The sequence below is a fragment of the Spinacia oleracea genome, chromosome 6 (assembly GCF_020520425.1).
Source record: "Spinacia oleracea cultivar Varoflay chromosome 6, BTI_SOV_V1, whole genome shotgun sequence".
Taxonomy (NCBI): Eukaryota; Viridiplantae; Streptophyta; class Magnoliopsida; order Caryophyllales; family Amaranthaceae; genus Spinacia; species Spinacia oleracea.
Window position 1 is genome coordinate 41,149,583 of NC_079492.1, and position 18,262 is coordinate 41,167,844.

General features: G+C 35.3%; 2 protein-coding genes across 2 annotated transcripts; one reads left to right on the forward strand and one right to left on the reverse strand.

Moving 5' to 3' along the window:
- Positions 1–332: 332 nt before the first annotated feature.
- On the reverse strand, positions 333–2,786 carry LOC130464019 (probable dolichyl pyrophosphate Glc1Man9GlcNAc2 alpha-1,3-glucosyltransferase). Its single transcript, XM_056833364.1, has 2 exons — positions 2,183–2,786; positions 333–630 (listed from the first exon to the last, which is right to left on the reverse strand). Exons 1-2 carry the CDS (start codon positions 2,450–2,452, stop codon positions 526–528), a joined length of 375 nt encoding a protein of 124 aa, XP_056689342.1. The 5' UTR covers positions 2,453–2,786; the 3' UTR covers positions 333–525.
- A 1,413-nt stretch (positions 2,787–4,199) lies between these two features.
- On the forward strand, positions 4,200–10,730 carry LOC110793278 (fe(2+) transport protein 1-like). The gene is made up of 3 exons (XM_021998138.2): positions 4,200–4,980; positions 9,956–10,105; positions 10,217–10,730. The coding sequence occupies exons 1-3, from the start codon at positions 4,267–4,269 to the stop codon at positions 10,520–10,522; spliced, it is 1,170 nt and encodes a 389-aa protein (XP_021853830.2). The 5' UTR covers positions 4,200–4,266; the 3' UTR covers positions 10,523–10,730.
- The last annotated feature ends 7,532 nt before the right edge of the window (positions 10,731–18,262 follow it).

The window sequence follows — 18,262 nt, forward strand, 5'->3', positions numbered from 1 at the left end:
TAGGAGGGCGATTTTTCTCGCCCTTTTTGATCTTATATGTTGTAGTGAACACTAGAGGAAAAAACATCATAAGTTGCCCTTAAAATAGGCTTATAAGTTGCCCTTCATAAGTGCCACCTATGGGGGGGTCACTTTTGTAAAATTATCAAAAGTTGCCCTTAACAAGGGCAACTTATAAGCTTCACATAAGTTGCTCTTGTTTGCAACAAGGGAAACTTATAAGCTTCACATAAGTTGCTCTTGTTGCAAACAAGGGCAACTTTTGAGTTTTTTTTGTTTTTTTTTTTTAAATCTACAATATAATTCCTGATATTCTGCAATATAATTTCTGATTTTACAATATAAAATTTTGCATTATAATTTATAGAATATTGTTTCACCAAACATCAGCTTGACATTCCTCAAAAATGATATAAATTTAAAATTTCCAATAATATTACCGAATTAATTCAAATTTAATTAATTAAATCGATAAATAACAAAATAATGTAAGAGTCACAGATAACTACAAGCCTGCTCTATTTATTACACTGAGGGTAGTTCACGATCGTTGAAGTAAGTAGCCCACTTGTCTCGAACTTCATCCAACTCCTCTTTGGTAAAGGGCTCCTCCCTTAGAGTTTTGAAAACCTTTAAAAGAAAAACGTACATGCAAACCCATAAATTAAATTAAGTTTCATATGCGAAAACAGAAATTATATTGGTATTTTCGATCCCAAATATCAACAAATGAACCTAAGGACACTTTCTAAATCTTTTTTTTGATTCATATGATTAGTTATATGTTTATAAGACTCATTTCAGTTCGTTATGCATGCTTATGGTTCATTTGGGTCGATATAGGTCATTTATGGCCAAAAATGGCATTTTCGATCCCAACTACCAACAAACGAACTTATATCCACATTCTAAACCTTTTTCATGATTTAGATAATTATTTATATTATTATAAGACTCATTTCAAGTTCGTTATGCACGCCTATGGTTCATTTAGGTCGATATAGGTCATTTATGGCCAAAAATGGCATTTTCGATCCCAATTACCAACAAACGAACCTATTTCCACATTCTAAACGTTTTTCATGATTCATATGATTAGTTATATGTTTATAAGACTCATTTCAAGTTCGTTATGCACGCCTATGGGTCATTTGGGTCGATATAGGTCATTTATGGCCAAAAATGGCATTTTTTATCCTAACTACCAACAAACGTACCTATTTCCACATTCTAACCCTTTTTCATGATTCATATGATTATTTATATGATTATGAAACTCATTTCAAGTTCGTTATGCAAGCCTAATGGTCATTTGGGTCGATATAGGCCATTTATGGCCAAAAATGGCATTTTCGATCCCAACTACCAACAAACGAACCTAAGTCCAAATTCTAAACCTTTTTCATGATTTAGATGATTAGTTATATAATTATAAGACTTGTTTCAAGTTCGTTATGCACGCCTATGGTTCATTTGGGTCGATATAGGTAATTTATGGCCAAAAATGGCATTTTCGATCCCAACTACCAACAAACGACCTTATATCCACATTCTAAACCTTTTTCACGATTTAGATGATTAGTTATATGATTATAAGACTCATTTCAAGTTCGTTATGCACGCCTATGGTTCATTTGCCTTCTCATGGACATGCCAACCAAACAAGAAGCCGCATGAGTAAGCATAAGTTATCCATCTAGCAACCTTTCTTGGCTGAGGATTCTTCCAGGCCTTGAAAAGACAAGGAGAAATGGCAAGCAACACCATTATAAAGGTCACCACAGGAGTGAGATGTTAACAGAACAAAATGATTTATCACACCACCTACCTAATGAAATAATGAGTACTTCATACATAAACAGAAACACAAAAGAAAAGTCTAGTTCAAAACTTGAATGCTAGTTCATACTCTTCCAAGTGATAGAACTCCTATGTTTTCCTAATACCTACCATCAATACAGTTATTTTCTTTCAACAATATGATAGTTATAATCCATGGAATTACCAACTAAGAGAGACACAATAAGCCATCAAAAACTCCCACCATTCCACATTTATACCTCTTACCATCTGAATAACCTTGTCAAACAACATCATAGTCAAACAATCCCAAATACAAAAACAACTTCTCTTAAGTTCTACAAAGAAGACAATTTTACAAGAAGGGCAAAGCAAAATTAACCTGATCGTGATACACAAACGGCCAGAAAGCCGCAACAAAAACCACCACCACCGCCATCCCCATCAGCAAAAGCCGTCCAAAACCCTTGAACAAACCTCCTCTACAATAATGCCGCAACAAATAGACGAAATAAACAGGCGCGACAACAGCAAACAAGTGCTTACAGCACAACAAAACCGCAAAAAAGAACAGAATCAGCCTCCGTTTCGTCGAATCCAAATTCCGAGTAGTTCGATAAATGGCATAGTGAAGAATCAAATCAGCGACCATAACAGTGATTCTTTGAAAGTAAATAACAGAATTAGCCTTGTAATTGAGACCTTCATGAAGGTTAACAATGGCGAGGTCGATCTGGGCAGCGATAAAAGAGAGAACGAGCTCGAAATAGGCAACGAAAAGGGGATAATCGAGTGTCCATTGACCGGTGGTATCGGAATACCAGTGACAAAGAGGGAGAGCGCCAGTCTCCGTACGTCGCCGGTGGATAGAGTTCGGGGGAGAATTGTGAGTGTGGGCGAGCAGCAAAGCAGCGAGAAGAAAAGGGGAGAAGTATCTGGTTTCAGTACAAAAGAAAACTAAAAGATGCGCTTCCCACGTACGTGGAATGAAGCTTTACTTTTTATTTTTATTGTTTTACTTTTTGTCAATCAAAAGTTGCTCTTGTTAGATAAGGGCAACCTTTGAGTAGCAACCTTTAATAATTTTTCTACTAGTGGAATCCGCGATTAATTTAGTAGGACCAGGTACATTTAACAACTTGGTGGACATGGATAATATAAAAAATCCTAGTTTGGCAAACAAGGATAAACTTACTAGTTTAACCTCTAGATCACAACAAAATATTCTCCAATTGAAATTTAGAATACATAATTACATCAGTTGATGTTGCCGGTCAAGTTATGATGGCTAATTATTAATTAGAAGTACATAATGTTGCTGTACATCTGATTTAGCAACTCATTGACTTTAACTCAATTGTTTTCTTTAAATTCGGAATAAATCGTTGGTTGTCAAACCATAAATTTGAGATTAACATTCAATTGAAGGCATGATGCTTGCTAATTAACATTTAGCTAGTATATTCCTATCTAATCATAATCAATTAATATTAGATAATTGAACACTCAACTAATATAACATGCCAATTATGTCATACAAGTATATAATAGTGATAATCTAAGATTATGATAAAAACCTCCTACCAAAGTCGTAGAGTGACATTTGGTGTTAAAAGAAATTATTTTTCAACAAAAAATTAAAAAAATTTAGCAGTCCATGTCAAATGATAGAATATGTACTGATCGTACTTAAAGGTGTCCTAAATCAACCTGATCTAAAATGATTATTAAATTCGATATGTGCTCGATTTGGTTTCATATATCTGAGAAATTCTGGATTAGAATCATGAACTATATTTTACATAAAGGCAACCCGATAATCGAAATATGAATTCGATTTGAGTCTGGCCTAATATATATCGACCTAATCGAAATCGGGATTACCTGATCTTAACTCAACCTAAAACCAATTCCACAGCAAAACCTTATTTGACTCGAGCTGATTTTTACCCGATTAGAAAGATTACAACACGACTTGTTAACTCACATGACCAAATATATATATATAATACATGATCCGTCATTTGAATTGAACTATCTTATTTTGAAACCAACACGTATTTGACCCGAACTATTTTTACCCGATTTATACTCATGATGTAGTCTTATGTCTTAGAAATGAGTGAATCGGACAGTACGACCGTGTACTAAGCGAGCGGAAAATTCTTCATCACATGTCAAGCACAAGCTCATAAATATCCAAATTCAATAATATATGTAAGAACAATAAAAATAAAATTCTAATGAAATTTAAAAAATATAATAAATTATTCTCCAAAAAATAAAAATAAAAATAAAATTCTATGTAGTCTAAAAACTAAAGTAAGTCAACTAACTTGTAGAAGTAATAAAAAAATCTTACATGTATCCAAGTCCATTATAAATGTGACTAAACCAACATAACCAATCAAAACACTTTATTAGTAAAACACACAAGTAATACATAATTAAAGAGAGCATCAAACCATGGCTAGAGCTATGACTAGCAAGAGAATGAGAGTACTCCAAACCCTCTCGATTTCGATCGCTCTCTTCGCGATCCTCCTCCACGCGCCCTCGGTCCGGGGGCAGGACGCCTCGGCGTGCGAGGCAGCCGCTAGTGGAGGATGTTACGACAAGGAGAAGTCCTTAAAGCTAAAAGTCATAGGAATATTTACCATATTAGTAGCTAGCATGATAGGAATAGGTTTACCCTTGTTTTCAACTGCTTTTCCTGCTTTACACCCGGATCGAAACGCCGCCGTTATAGTAAAAATCCTAGCCGCAGGGGTAATTTTGTCCACGGGGTTCATGCACGTGCTCCCGGATTCTTGGAACAATTTAACCTCACCATGTTTGCCTGAGAATCCTTGGAGGATTTACCCTTGGTCAACTTTTATTGCTATGGTTACGACGGTGTTGACCATGATGATGGACACGGTTGCCACCGCGTACTTTAAGAAGAAGGGGTTGAAGAGAATGCACGCCCATTGCGGTGGTGGTGGTGGTGGTGGTGGTAACAATGATACAGGTGGTGGTGTCATTGGTGGCGGTGTTGGGGCTATACATGATATGCAGAGTCCTAGAGAAAGTGATATGGAAATGGTGGATCAAAGTCATAATAATAGCAACAAAGATGAACTAGGTGTGGCTAAACATGAAAAGGAGACTCAACTCTTGAGATATCGAATAGTGGCTCAGGTATGAATTAGCAATTTATTCATTATTTATTAATCAAGAACTTTTCTTATATGAAGTACTACGTACTTTTTTATTTTTACCAAGAACAATTAAGCTACATTGCCAAGCAAGAATAATGCAAGGTTGACCAAAATAATACTTCCTTCATTCTCTACTAGTTACACCACTTTTCTCTACTAGTTACAACACTTCCTTAAAGTTGCAATATTTTTTTTTTAACTTTTCACTGATAAAATGACAAGTTTACCCTTATTCCTCCTTAATTTATTGATAGAGATAGAAGTCTATTAGGATTTAATCTCTTAGGATATTTGATTTATATTAGACTTCTAGTCATATTAGTGTTCCTGTTTCTATTAGGACTTATATTGTAATCCCTATATATTTGATCAATGAAATACGCTCTAATTCACGGAGTTTCACAATATTCAACATTTATTTTTGTTTAATCAGCTCTACACCCGATGGGACCAAATATCTAAAATCCTCCACTTCTATCTTAAAGGGTTCAATCCTAAAATCAATCGATAATAAATATAGTAACTCATCGGACTAGCTTATGTGTTGATCGTTATCCTTCCTCGATCTCCTTCCATGTGAGGACAATTAGAGCCAACTCACTTATGAGGTTTTACTTACATTTAACAAAACAAAAAGTATTACTTAACATTGGTGTATGTTTGACCGCATATAATAATTAGTTGATGATAAAATATCTATTTGCTGTAATATAACTTCAATAAATAAAATAGAACATTACTTAATTTGTTGATACTTTACAGTTTTTTTTTGTTTAATTTATAATAATTTAATGATGATCTTCAAATCAAAGTCAAATTATTGAAAATAATTAAATACGTAATACCAACTAATTGAAAAAAACTAATTAAAAAATTACGGAGTATCAAGAAAATGAACAAGATGTTGAAGAAAGTATGTACTCCGTACATGTTAGTGTAATATACAGTACTAGTTAAAATAAACACTATACGTCTGTAAGCCATCCCAATTTCAAAGTTTCTTTTGGTAAGTTCGAAGAAGACATCTAAGGAAATAATATTGTTATTATTAATTATTTTATTTTCTAAATTGTTACTCGATCCGTCCTTTTTGTTTTTTTATGTATTTCATTTCGTGTGTTCTATTTTGTTCTCCACATTAAGAATTTTTTTAATATTATCACATAAATGCTTTAATATTATCACATAAATGCTTTGTCCAAGAATTATTTTAACCAATTAAATTCATTGAATCATTTAATCTCTTATACTTTTCATTACGTTAAATATTTCCTATTTTCTCAATATCTGATTTTTTTTTAATAAAAGTGAAAATATTAGAGAAATCTCAATGCACATTAATTAGTCATTAAATTGCGTGCATAATATCAAACATAAATAACAAAATGGGAAGGAGGGGTATTATTTTGTCCAGCTTCCCGTAGATTAGGAGGGGTATTGTTTAGAGTACGTTCAACCTTTAGTTGTTTACTGTTTGCTTAGAATTGAAGTTAGTTTATTACCTTTTTATTTAGCAAGTAACACATAGAATTTTCTACAACCTTGTTTGGTAACACATAGAATTTTCTAAAAGTTGTTAACTATTATTGTGTAAAATGACATTTATGGACATTTTTCTTTTATAACATTTATTTAATTATGTTAGGTAAAAATAGTAATTATGGACAAAAATGTCTTTTACAATGTTATATTAACAATCCTCAAAGCAAAAAGTTAGTAAAAAGAGCTTTCTCAAAATGAGAGTTTTTAGCTCAATTCTCTTTTCAATAATCTTTATTTTACCAAACACCCTTTTTAGAGGTCTTGAGTTCTTGACTAGTCCACTAAAATTGGTACAAATCTCTAAAAAGCCCCTAAACCTCTCTTTACCAAACAAGACATGTCCTTTTTAGAGGTTTTAATTTATTACCCCCTCCGTATTTATTTAAGAAATACACTTGGCCGGGCACGGGTTTAAGGAAAAGAATTGAATGAAATAAAATAATAAAGCAAGTGGGGTTGGATAAATATTTTAATAGGTAAACAAGTGGAGACCATGTCATTTTAGGGTGGGGTTGGTTTCTAAAATTATTTGTTTAATAGAATGGTGGGTCATATGGTAAATTAGATGTATTATTTAATTAGATGGTGGGGTTGATAAGTTTCTAAAAATGGCAAGTGTATCTCTTAAATAAATACGGCCGGAAAAGGCAAGTGTATCCCTTAAATAAATACGGAGGGAGTAATACGGAGTGCCAAGTTCAGATCAGTAATATACTACTATCTCCGTTTCAAAATGATCTTTACATTTTCTGTTTAATTAGTCCGCTTTATAATATTCTTCATAATTTATCTTTTTTCTATTTTCGACATGAAAATTTACTATCTTACCCTTCTTACCCCATAATATTTACAATTTTTCAATCACTTTCTCTTACTTTATTCCTTTTTTTTTCTTACAATTACCCACTTTTTTACACATTTCTCTTACTTTATCCATATTTTATTATATTTAATCAATAATTTTACTTTTGTCTTGATATGTGTGCATAGTAACAGTAAAGATCTAATGAAACGAAGGTTGTACATTTTTTATTGTAATTATTTTTATTATTTATGCCTGTCATTACGAAGCAATGTCTTGTTCTAGTGGAAAAGATTTCCTTCCAACCAAAAGGTTGGGGGTTTGATCCCACTAGGGGCACTTTTAGGGAGGGTTTCCTTTACCATTCCCCCCACTCTCAAAGTGTTTAGCCTATTTATCTAAGCGGTTGACGGGGACCTGTGCGATATTCCTACCCGATAAGGCACTTCATCTTACTTTTAAAAACAATATTATCGCTCATTTTCATAGTATTTCCGTACTGATGCTGAAGGTCAACGAATACCTAATCTAGAGCTGTCAAAACAGGTCACCGGGTCGGGTTTGGGTCGGGTCATCTCGGGTCTCGGGTCATTTTCAGGTCGGGCCGTGTCGGGTTACTTTATCACTCGGGTTCAGGTCGGGTTCGGTCTGGTTGGTTTTCGGTCGGGTCATGTCGGGTTTTATTCCCATTTCGGGTACAAGTCGGGTTCGGGTCGGGTCATGTTCAGGTTGGGTTCAGTTTCGGGTTTAGGTGTTATACAGTCGGGTTTGAATCGGGTAAATAGCAGTTATTCTCGGGTTTGGGGTCAAGTTTGGATCGAATAATTTCGGGTCGGTTAAATTCAGGTTGAATTAACTCTCAAACACGGGTATAAGATCGAGTCAATAACTGATTTGGTTATCTCAAAATATTCTAGCGTAAAATATTTACTGCACAGGTCGAGTCACTAAGAGATTATGTGGTAAAAATCCGGTTAAGGTCATTGTCGGGTCGGAATCGGGATCGGGTCATTGTTCGATCGGGTCAGTTCGGTTATCGGTCATCTTCAGGTCGGGTGTCGGGTCGGGTTCGGGTCATACAACATCGTGTTAAAATCGGTTATCGATTTTTTCGGGTCGGATACAAGTTGGGTTTCGGGTTACCTGTTTTACCAAAATTTCGGGTCGTGGTCGGTTACGAGTTCGATCGGCTCAGGTCGGGTTAATTTTCGGGTCGGATAAGTTTTTGACAGCTCTAACCTAATCCCTGATCTTGTGATCTTATCTTATACGGAATAAGTACAAAATAATTTGTACACATAATGTGCTCATGTGATAGTCTGGCAAAATTAACCAGACTCAAATGACTTGACCAAGACGTAAATTAAATTATATCGGTAATAAATCAACTTTCGTTTGACCCAGGTTAAATTTGGTCTAACATAACAAACTCAAATTCAAACCCTAATTTTAATTATACACCATACAGGCATACAACAAAATATAAAATTATAAATCACTTCTGCATTTGACCCTCATCATTATATCCTTTATCATGTTTTGACTTAAAAAATACACCTATTTACATAATTTACTTTGATTTAATTTTATAACTTACGCTTAATAAAAAAAATATAATCATAGGGTCTTGTCAATATATATTTGTCAATAGCAATAAGTTATTGATCTAATGATAAACATTTAGAGTTTGTACGATAAGTCACGTGTTCGAGTTCCCCTCCTCCACACTTCTACACCAATTCAAATAATTAGCCCCAAATAATGGTGGGGTGCTAAATAGTTTTGGTAATTGGTCCTAACAAGGTGGAGCTATTTGCATTCAACAAATTCTTAAAAAGAATGTAAGGGTATGCACATGCATATATGCCCTTAGGAATTAGGACATTCTAGATCCGCTAATTTGGATGACAGACAGCGTAGTCCAGCAACAAAAGAGCCAGCGCAGTCTACGTAAGTCCAACCTTTGAGTTCGACTGACTCATATAGCCATGTCATATGAACATGAAACATTAAACATTAAACATTCAACATTAGAATTGTTGTTTGTTAGTTTAATCAACACTCAACACTTAATTAACACTCAGTCTTTTGATAAATCTATAACTTGAAGTTGAAGACAAAGGGAAAGATCGATCCAGACTTTTAAAATACGGATTGAGCACTTTGTATAATAAGTACGATAGAGCAATTTCAATGGTGAGCTACAAGGTGTTGTGGCTAATTTTACCACATTAGATTTTTAGCTACAATTAATTTAAGCTACATATTTTCACATTGGTGGGCTACAATAACTTGTAGGTCCCTATAATATTTAATTTTAAAAATTTATTTTTTTGAGCCATATTTTTTTTGAGCTACCTACCCAAAATAGCTACAAGGTTTTATCAGCTGCCTATGTCATTGTTGCACCAATGATGAGCTGTATGCTCACATGTTCATTTTATTAGTGAGCAGGTCTATGTGTTTCGTATTAAAACTGACTAGTAATAAATGCATTGAAATTTTTCACGAGCAGATAAACATGAATAGTGTTTATTACTGTGTGTCAAACTGGTAGTTTATGTCATGTATTGATTCTCAATGGCTAATTGTTAAATAATGTTACATGCAGGTATTGGAGTTGGGAATAGTAGTGCACTCGGTAGTGATAGGGTTGTCAATGGGTGTTTCTAACAATCCATGTACAATAAGACCACTTGTTGCTGCCATGTGCTTCCATCAGCTTTTTGAAGGCATGGGTCTTGGCGGTTGCATCTTACAGGTACTCTAAAGATAATTAAATATATTTTGTAGATTTTAAATTGAATTAACCCGATCCAAAATCAACGTACATATATGACTATATATGTAATGTAATGAATGTTTATTTCAGGCCGATTATGGGTACAAGATGAAGGCAACAATGGTAGCCTTCTTTTCAGTAACAACACCATTTGGGATAGCTCTTGGGATTGGAATGCTAAGTTTCTATAATGAGAATAGCCCATCTGCTTTAATTGTTGTTGGAGTGCTAAATGCTACTTCATCTGGCCTACTAATTTACATGGCTTTAGTGGACTTATTAGCATGTGATTTTATGGGACCTAAACTTCAAGGAAATATCAAGCTTCAATTGGTTTGCTATTTTGCTTGTTTCATAGGCATGGGAATCATGTCACTCATGGCCAAATGGGCATAATCCACAACATAAGGAAAATGCTACTTCGATCCCCAAAAATTTGTTATCTAGCTGGTACATTAAATATATGGTTATCTAGTGAGTAACATACTTACTGTGTAACTTAACTTGAGTATTTTCAAGATGCAAGCATCTACATTAGCAAGCAGCAGGGGTGTAAAACGTTTTTTTTGGGGGAAGTGCGAGCAAAATAATTATATATTCCTAACATATATGTGTATCGCTTTTAATCTTATCAAAAGCTAGGCAATGTTTTTACTTTATTTTAATAATTTGGTATTGAAGCTTGCATTCCATAGTTGAAAAGGAAGACGTGTTTTTTGTTTATATAAATCTTTTATTTGAGTTGAATGTCAATGAATTTATAGAAGCTGTCATTTTCTAGTCAATGTCAAATTGTTTGTAGTTAGTATTATTGCAAATCATTCGAGTACTTATTCATGTTAATTAGTTAAAATTTAAGAAAATAAACTTTATTTATTTATTTATTTATTTATTTAGATGGTATCTACGACCATGAGTATTGAGAAACCACATGTAAATGTATATGGTGAGTCATGCTCATGCATACATGATACATATATTGGGAAAGAGGGGGAAAAACCGCGCCGGGGTACATATAGTGATATAATCCTCTCATTTGGAATGGAACAACCTAATGCATTTGTATGCGATACACCAAGTTACAACCACCAAATAACATAATAAGTCCGAAAAACTATACTACGTTACATGTAATGATATATAACACATACATGAAGGAATTATGTCATAAGATATTTCCGACAATTATTAAATATAAATAGAAAATATTATGGAGATAAATATTATGTTAAAGTAGTAATTTGTAATTATTTGCCAGAGAATAATTATAATAGTAGGTTACAATTGGATTGAGCCTACAACTAATTTAGCTTAATTCCTATGAGGTCACACATATAAGCATTAATTGGAATGGGTCCAAAAGGCCCTATGAAAACTGGCTTATTAAGAGAAAGCAGGTTGGGGTTAGTTTTCCTGTTAACCTTAAAAAACTCACATTATAAGAGTTATAATGTCAGGAATTTAGAATATATGTTCTTTCAGTGTATGACACGAAAATAGGAAAACACAGAAACTCTAACCAATACTCTAAAACGTCGTTCTTACCAAACAAAGGAACAGATTGATCATGATCGTTCTCCTCCGTACTAGCATACGTGGGATCCAATGGTGCTTGTGGACTAAATAGAGGAGCAACACTTGAGGATCTCAGATCTTCGAAGCTTGCATACAAACGGGAGAACACGCTAAAAATGTTATTATTCTTCCATCATAAATCTGATTCATATTATTGTTATGCATGTGATTCCGTGATAGATGTTAGGAAATTATTTCTGGAAATTCCGCTTTATACATCTGTATTATCCTACAATACTATACTCTAATTATTGTCTTGGTTGATCTCCTGAAACCTAAAATGATTATTTTTTTAGCAAGGTGAGAGAGGAAGAGGTGATGATAGAAAGAGTAAGGATGAAAAAGACCAAATAAGGTTTTCTAGTTAAAAGTTGATTTTTTTTAATCTTAGATCTTCCCTTTAAAGGGACCAAACATAAATTCAACACTTATGGTGGTTTTGGCATCTCAAAACATCAAGCTCCCTCCTATATACATAGAGGGGGATTGTAATATCCATGCCAGCAAGAGCACCATAGTCAATACTTCCCGTTTCACTATGAGGATTCCTAAATCTATAATGGCTTGTGTTCATATGGATACAAGTGACCCAAATATAACCATCTTGAGTACCACCACATAATGTATCAGTACTAAAAATGCAAAATTGCTAAGAACTACCAATACAAGTCATTTTGTGTTATTGATACTAACATATTTTGTATTGGTACTCAAGATTTTGTATTGTTACTCATGCATTTGTGTCCATATGGACACAAGCCCACTTGAGGCCAAGACTTCCTCGTTTCACCGTATCTTTTAAAACCCCCTTTGTCTAAAAATAACACCATAGAATTAAACCTGGAAAAATAGACTCAATCTGAATGCAATCCATACCTGAAATTGGATCCTTACCGAACCCTAGAGGTGCAAACGAGCTGAGCCGAGCCGAGTACTACCCTGTTCATGTTCATTTAACTTATTTGAGCTCGAGCTAAAGCTTTCAACCGAGCTCAAAAATTTGTTCAAGCTCGGTTCGTTTAAGAGATTTTGTGTTCGCGAACAGCTCATCTATAATTGAGTCGAGTTTATAAACGAGCTTTTTTCATGAACGAGCTTTCTTAACGAGTTTTCTTAAATAACCTTTAGAGTTTAACCACTTGAAAATCTCACAAGTTATAATCATATCTAATACTAAAGATTAAAGAACATTACTTTATTTGACAAACAAACTAATTATGCAGTACTACATACCTTTACAAAATCAATTTTCGGGAAAAACAGAGTTTGGAGTTCTACCCCTTTAGGCTCCTTAATTTTCTTTGCTAAATAATGAATATCACGCTTTTAGTGTTTGGACTTTGGAGTTTGGGTTTTGAATGTTTTATAAATTCTGTGAAACTTTTTAAAGAAAATAAGAGTACGAAATATGGAGAATTGGAGATAATCGTATAAAATTCGATCCCCCTCCAAACATGATTTGGAAAGAGCACTAATTAGCAATTAAAATTTTATTTTAAAATATTTGTATTCTATTATAGATGTCAAAAGTCAAAAACATGATTTTTATCTATATTTAAAAAACGTATATATAGTACATATGATACATAACATAATTAGACGAGCTTATTCACGAATATAAATGAACGAGTTGTTCATGAAAATAAATGAAGTAGTTGTTCATGAACATTAATAAACGAGGTGTTCATGAACTTAAATGAACGAGCGTACCTATGTTCATGTTCAATCTCGCTTATTAAGCGAGCTTCAAAAGTTGTTCAAGTTCGGCCCATTTAATAAATGAACGAACATGAACGAGCTTTAAACGAACCCGAGAAATTTATTGATCGGCTCGGCTCATTTGCACCCCTACCGTGTGAAGGAAATAATGCCCTTGGTCCAAGTATGCATTCTATGATAAGTCTAATAAATGCGGTTCAGTATTAATTAACAAGTTAATAATTCAGTGAGATCAAGTGAGCTGAATGCCTAGCTAGAGGCCGCTTCAGTTCAAGTGGAATTAATGATATTAATCCACAGCTTACTCTTGACTGAACCCGTAGGGTCACACAAATAGTACGTAAACGGATCAAGTATTTAATGGCATTAAATACTCCATCTATGAATATTCGGAATCGACGGATCTTGGTTTCAGTGGGAGCTGAGATCGTCACAGGCAAGAAATGAATACTCCGGAAACGATGATATTGCCGGAAACGGAAATATGGATCGTATCGGAAATATGAATATTATCCAAGTCGTAGATGTTGCCGGAAACGGAAACATGGTACGTATCGGAAAATATTATCGGAAATGGAAATATTGCCAGAATCGGAAATATTGCCGGAAACGGAAATATTGTCAGAATCGGAAATATTATCGGAATCGGAAAATAATTCCGGAAACGGAAATATTAAATATTTGTTCGAAACGGAAATTAATTCCAGAATCGGAAATATTAAATATTGTTCGTATCAGAAATGAATTCCGGAATCGGAAATTTAATCGGAAGCGTATCGTACGAATAAGCATCGGACGAGGCCTGCCGGACGAGGGCCCAGCACGAAGCCAGGCCATCGCCCAGCAAGCCAAGCGCGCCACACGAACAACCAAGGCCACGCCAGGCCCAGCGCAAGGCCAGGCCCAGCAGGCCGAGGCAGCGCGCACAGCGCGCGCAGCGCGCGCAGGAGCTGCGTGGGCTTGTAGCTCGCGTAGGCCTCGCTGCGTGGGCTGCTGCTCGCACGCACGCGCATGGGCGGCCCATCGTGGCTGCCGTGTGTGTGTGTGTGAGTGTTTGTGTTCATGCACGATTCCTAAAACATGCAGAGTTCGGTTAATGATTAAATTCCTAATTCTATTAGATAAATTAATTAATTAGAGTTCTTGTAGGATTCTAGGTTTAATTAATTTGTATCTGAATAGGATTCCAATTCCCTTTCCATACCCCTATAAATATGTGGCCTGGGTTCACAATTTACAACGAGTTTCAAAGTATTCAAAGTGAGTTTTTGAGAGAAAATTCAATCACACATCTTGCTCAAAAGTGCCGAAAATTCTAGTACCTTAAGGGCGATTCTAGTTGGTCAATCTTAAGGCGGATCCGGACGTGCTGTGGACTATCTACGGAGGGACGACACTTGGAGTCCTAAAGACTTGTTCTTGTTCGGTTCGGGCGCAGCTAGGGAGGGCACGCAACAAAGAGTATGCATCTAAATTATGCTATATGATTATGTGTAAATAATATGTTTTCCTGGGTTAATGGTTGTTTTCGCATGATTTATGTAATATCATATGTATCATAACCTAACAGTGGTATCACGAGCCCCTTATTATTTTCATAATCTAAATTGCATGAACATGGTTAAATATTACAAATTTGCAAGAATTAAAAGGGGTGATTAATTTTCGTAATTGTTAATTAATTGCAAATTGCGTTTATTTAATTAATTTTCTGCCGAACCCAGAATTCTCAAATTCGAAGCCTAACTATGACTTTTCGAAGGTTTTAGTTTTTCGAATGCAAAATTTCGTAAATTTAAGATGTTAAATTAAATATTTGCGATTCTTGTTGATAAATCTTGAATTTTTGATTGACCTACTGTATATGTTTAACAAGTTTGAATGCCTAGCCTTGTTAATTATGCAATCTAATTTGTAATTATGATTAATTTGTTGAAAATTAGAATAATTTAGAATTAATTTGATTTTCATAATTAATTATAATTTAATTAGAAACCTATGATTAAAAACCACCATAAAAATTGTAAATTTATGATAAATTTTAAACTTTTATGACCTAGGCTTGAATCCATGATAATCGGAAATCAATTGAATAATAAATTTTCGATTTTTCGCCCTAAAATTATGAAATTAATATTATTTATTAATTTGTCATTAATTTTAAATATAAATTTTAAATTTTTTATGCGATTCGTTCATAAAACTTGCACGCACAAAGCAATGGACGCTTCGTGTTACCCTTAAGGGGTGTTGTATAGTGCGGGCATGCGACGACGAGCAAGGGAGCTCGTCGCCCGTGTGGCACGAATGCAATGAGCAAGGGCGTAGTGCACGAGCACAAGGCAGCAGCCCTGCCTTGTGTCGTGTGCCACGAGCAATGATCAAATGGGCATGGGCGAAACGCAAGCCAAGGCAGTCGCGTGTGGGCAGCAAGCGAGCTGCGCCACAACGCGCACTGCCTCGCGCAAGAGCGCGCAGCCTCGCGCGCAGCGAGCGCAAGCTCGCGTGCCACGAGCGCTGCGCCCAGCGTTGCTCGCGCGCACAGCGAGCGATCTCGCGCGCCTATCGAGCGATGTCGCGCGCCTAGCGAGCGATGTCGCGCGCACAGCGAGCGATGGCTCGCGCGCACAGCGAGCAATGGCTCGCGCGCACAGCGAGCGCTGGCGAGCGCGCACTGCGAGCGATGGCTCGCGTGCGACGAACGCTGGCGCGCGCGCAGCGAGCACCACAGCGTGCGATGGCTTGCGATTGGTAGAGCAGCAGCTATGCGACGAGCGCATGAGCTGCGCGCATATGGCCAGCAATGGCTGTATGCGTGCGGCCCATGGGCGTGCAATGCGTAGGGTGTTTGCGTTACGATTAGATCGTTTTGAATGTTTAATTTGAAAATTTCAGTTCACGTAATTTTAATTAATTTTAAAATTAATAATTTAAATTATTTTCTTGGATTTTAATTTTTAATATTGTAATTATAATAAATTTTATTTATTCTAATTATTTTACTAAAATTAAAATCATGAATTAATTTAAATAACAACTGAAATTAAATTAAACTTTTTGGATTCAATTATAAATTTATATGAGCTTTAAATTTTAATTAAATTTGTATGTTTCCGGTTAGACTAGAAATACATTTTTATGTTTAAAATTAGTAAAGCATATGAATTTATATGTTTAAGTGGGAGCGTTTTTTTTTGGTCATAAACTCTTGATTAGGTCTACAAATCCTTAAGGTTAAAACAACTTGATTAGAATTAATAAGGACTGAATAATTGGTAGATTATTGGTGCCCTTGATTAATTGCTGCAAATATTTACGTGATGCATAATGTGTTTTACTAACCAGCTAAGTGGGCCATTCATGATAATGAATGGGTGAATGGTATATATTGTATATGTACTGTTTTGCAGGTTATGAAGTGACTAGTTTGGCCCAAATAGGATAGAAAATAGGAAAAATTACTTTAAATAATCCAACCTTTCGACGATTTTCCGTTAATAATCCAACCTTTCGATTATTATCTAATAATCCAACCTTTGCACCCCATTAACTTTTATTGCACCCAACAGGTCACCAACCCGATACAACAGGTAACTTGTACACGTGTCATGCGAATATTCGTCATAATTTATTTTTATTTTGAAAATGTATAGTTTTTTTTTTCTCTTTTGTTTTCCTTCTGTCTTCTTTCTGGTTTTTTTTTTTTTTGGTTTCCTTCCTCTTGACTTCCTCCCCACCAACAAAGGAAACAACACTTCGTATCTACATCATCTTCAATGTTTTCTCTGTCATCTACGCGAAACAACAATAATCACCATTAACGACATCGATGACAACAACTTCAACACCACCACCATCCCTTTCTTTCTCCTCCTCCTTCAACACACCCCACAACAACTCATGGTTCCACTGAGACCATCTTCCGCCACCACCTACCAAGAACACCACAAGCCCCAAATTTATTTGTTTAGATGTAACTTTTGATTTCATAAGCTAAATTGTTAATAAGTTTAATTAGTTTGATATTAAACACCAGTTATTGTAATTCATGCCTAAATTCAAAAACAGTTGTCTGAATATTTTCCAAATTCACTCAAAAGTTTGAAACTTATGATTTGGGTACGACATTCCAACGAGTCATGTGCGACAGCGGCTACGACGTCTGTGGTAGGTTGGGTGTGAGGAGTTTTGATTTTCTCTCTCCGCCTTCTCCAGCTTGTTGCGGTGGCAGAGACGATCTTTTTGGTCGATTTTGATGGAAGATTGGTTGGAGGTGGAGTTAGGGCGTCCATGAATGTAATTAATTAAGGTGTTGATGGTGGTCGCATATGAAGATGAAGGCAGTGGAGAGAGGTCGGGTTTCGAGGGTGGGTTGGTGTTTCAGGGAGGCGGGTATAGGATTTATTGAGTGGGGTTAATTTTCTGGTGGGCTGGTATTATGGCACTAGTTGGGAGGGAAGAAGAAGAGACATCTAAAAACAGCTATGAAGGCAGAGGAGTTAGGAAGAAGGAGGTAATTAAGGGAAAAAAAACTAAAAAAAAAAGTTGACCTTTTTTACCGGTTTCCGGTCACTCGGGTTTAATAAAAGTTAATGGGGTGCAAAGGTTGGATTATTAGATAATAATCCAAAGGTTAGATTATTAACGGAGAATCGTCCAAAGGTTGGATTATTTAAAGTAATTTTTCCTAGAAAATATGGTCTGCGTACCATTAATTTGAATGTAATTGGTCTAAAGTACCAAAGTTATTTTTCAATTCAAATATGGTCTGCGAACCATCAAATAGTTGTAATTAGTTATAGCTTATCCTATTTGAAGAAAATGGTGCCTCCCACGGAGATT

Bases quoted from the DNA above. Each gene is read 5' to 3' on its own strand.
- LOC130464019 (XM_056833364.1), bottom strand. From the start codon at position 2,452: ATGGTCGCTGATTTGATTCTTCACTATGCCATTTATCGAACTACTCGG. The intron at 631-2,182 runs GTTAATTTTGCT...TTTCTTTTAAAG, and splicing joins CGTTTGTGTATCACGATCAG to GTTTTCAAAACTCTAAGGGA.
- LOC110793278 (XM_021998138.2), top strand. From the start codon at position 4,267: ATGGCTAGAGCTATGACTAGCAAGAGAATGAGAGTACTCCAAACCCTC. The intron at 4,981-9,955 runs GTATGAATTAGC...TGTTACATGCAG, and splicing joins GATATCGAATAGTGGCTCAG to GTATTGGAGTTGGGAATAGT. The intron at 10,106-10,216 runs GTACTCTAAAGA...TGTTTATTTCAG, and splicing joins TTGGCGGTTGCATCTTACAG to GCCGATTATGGGTACAAGAT.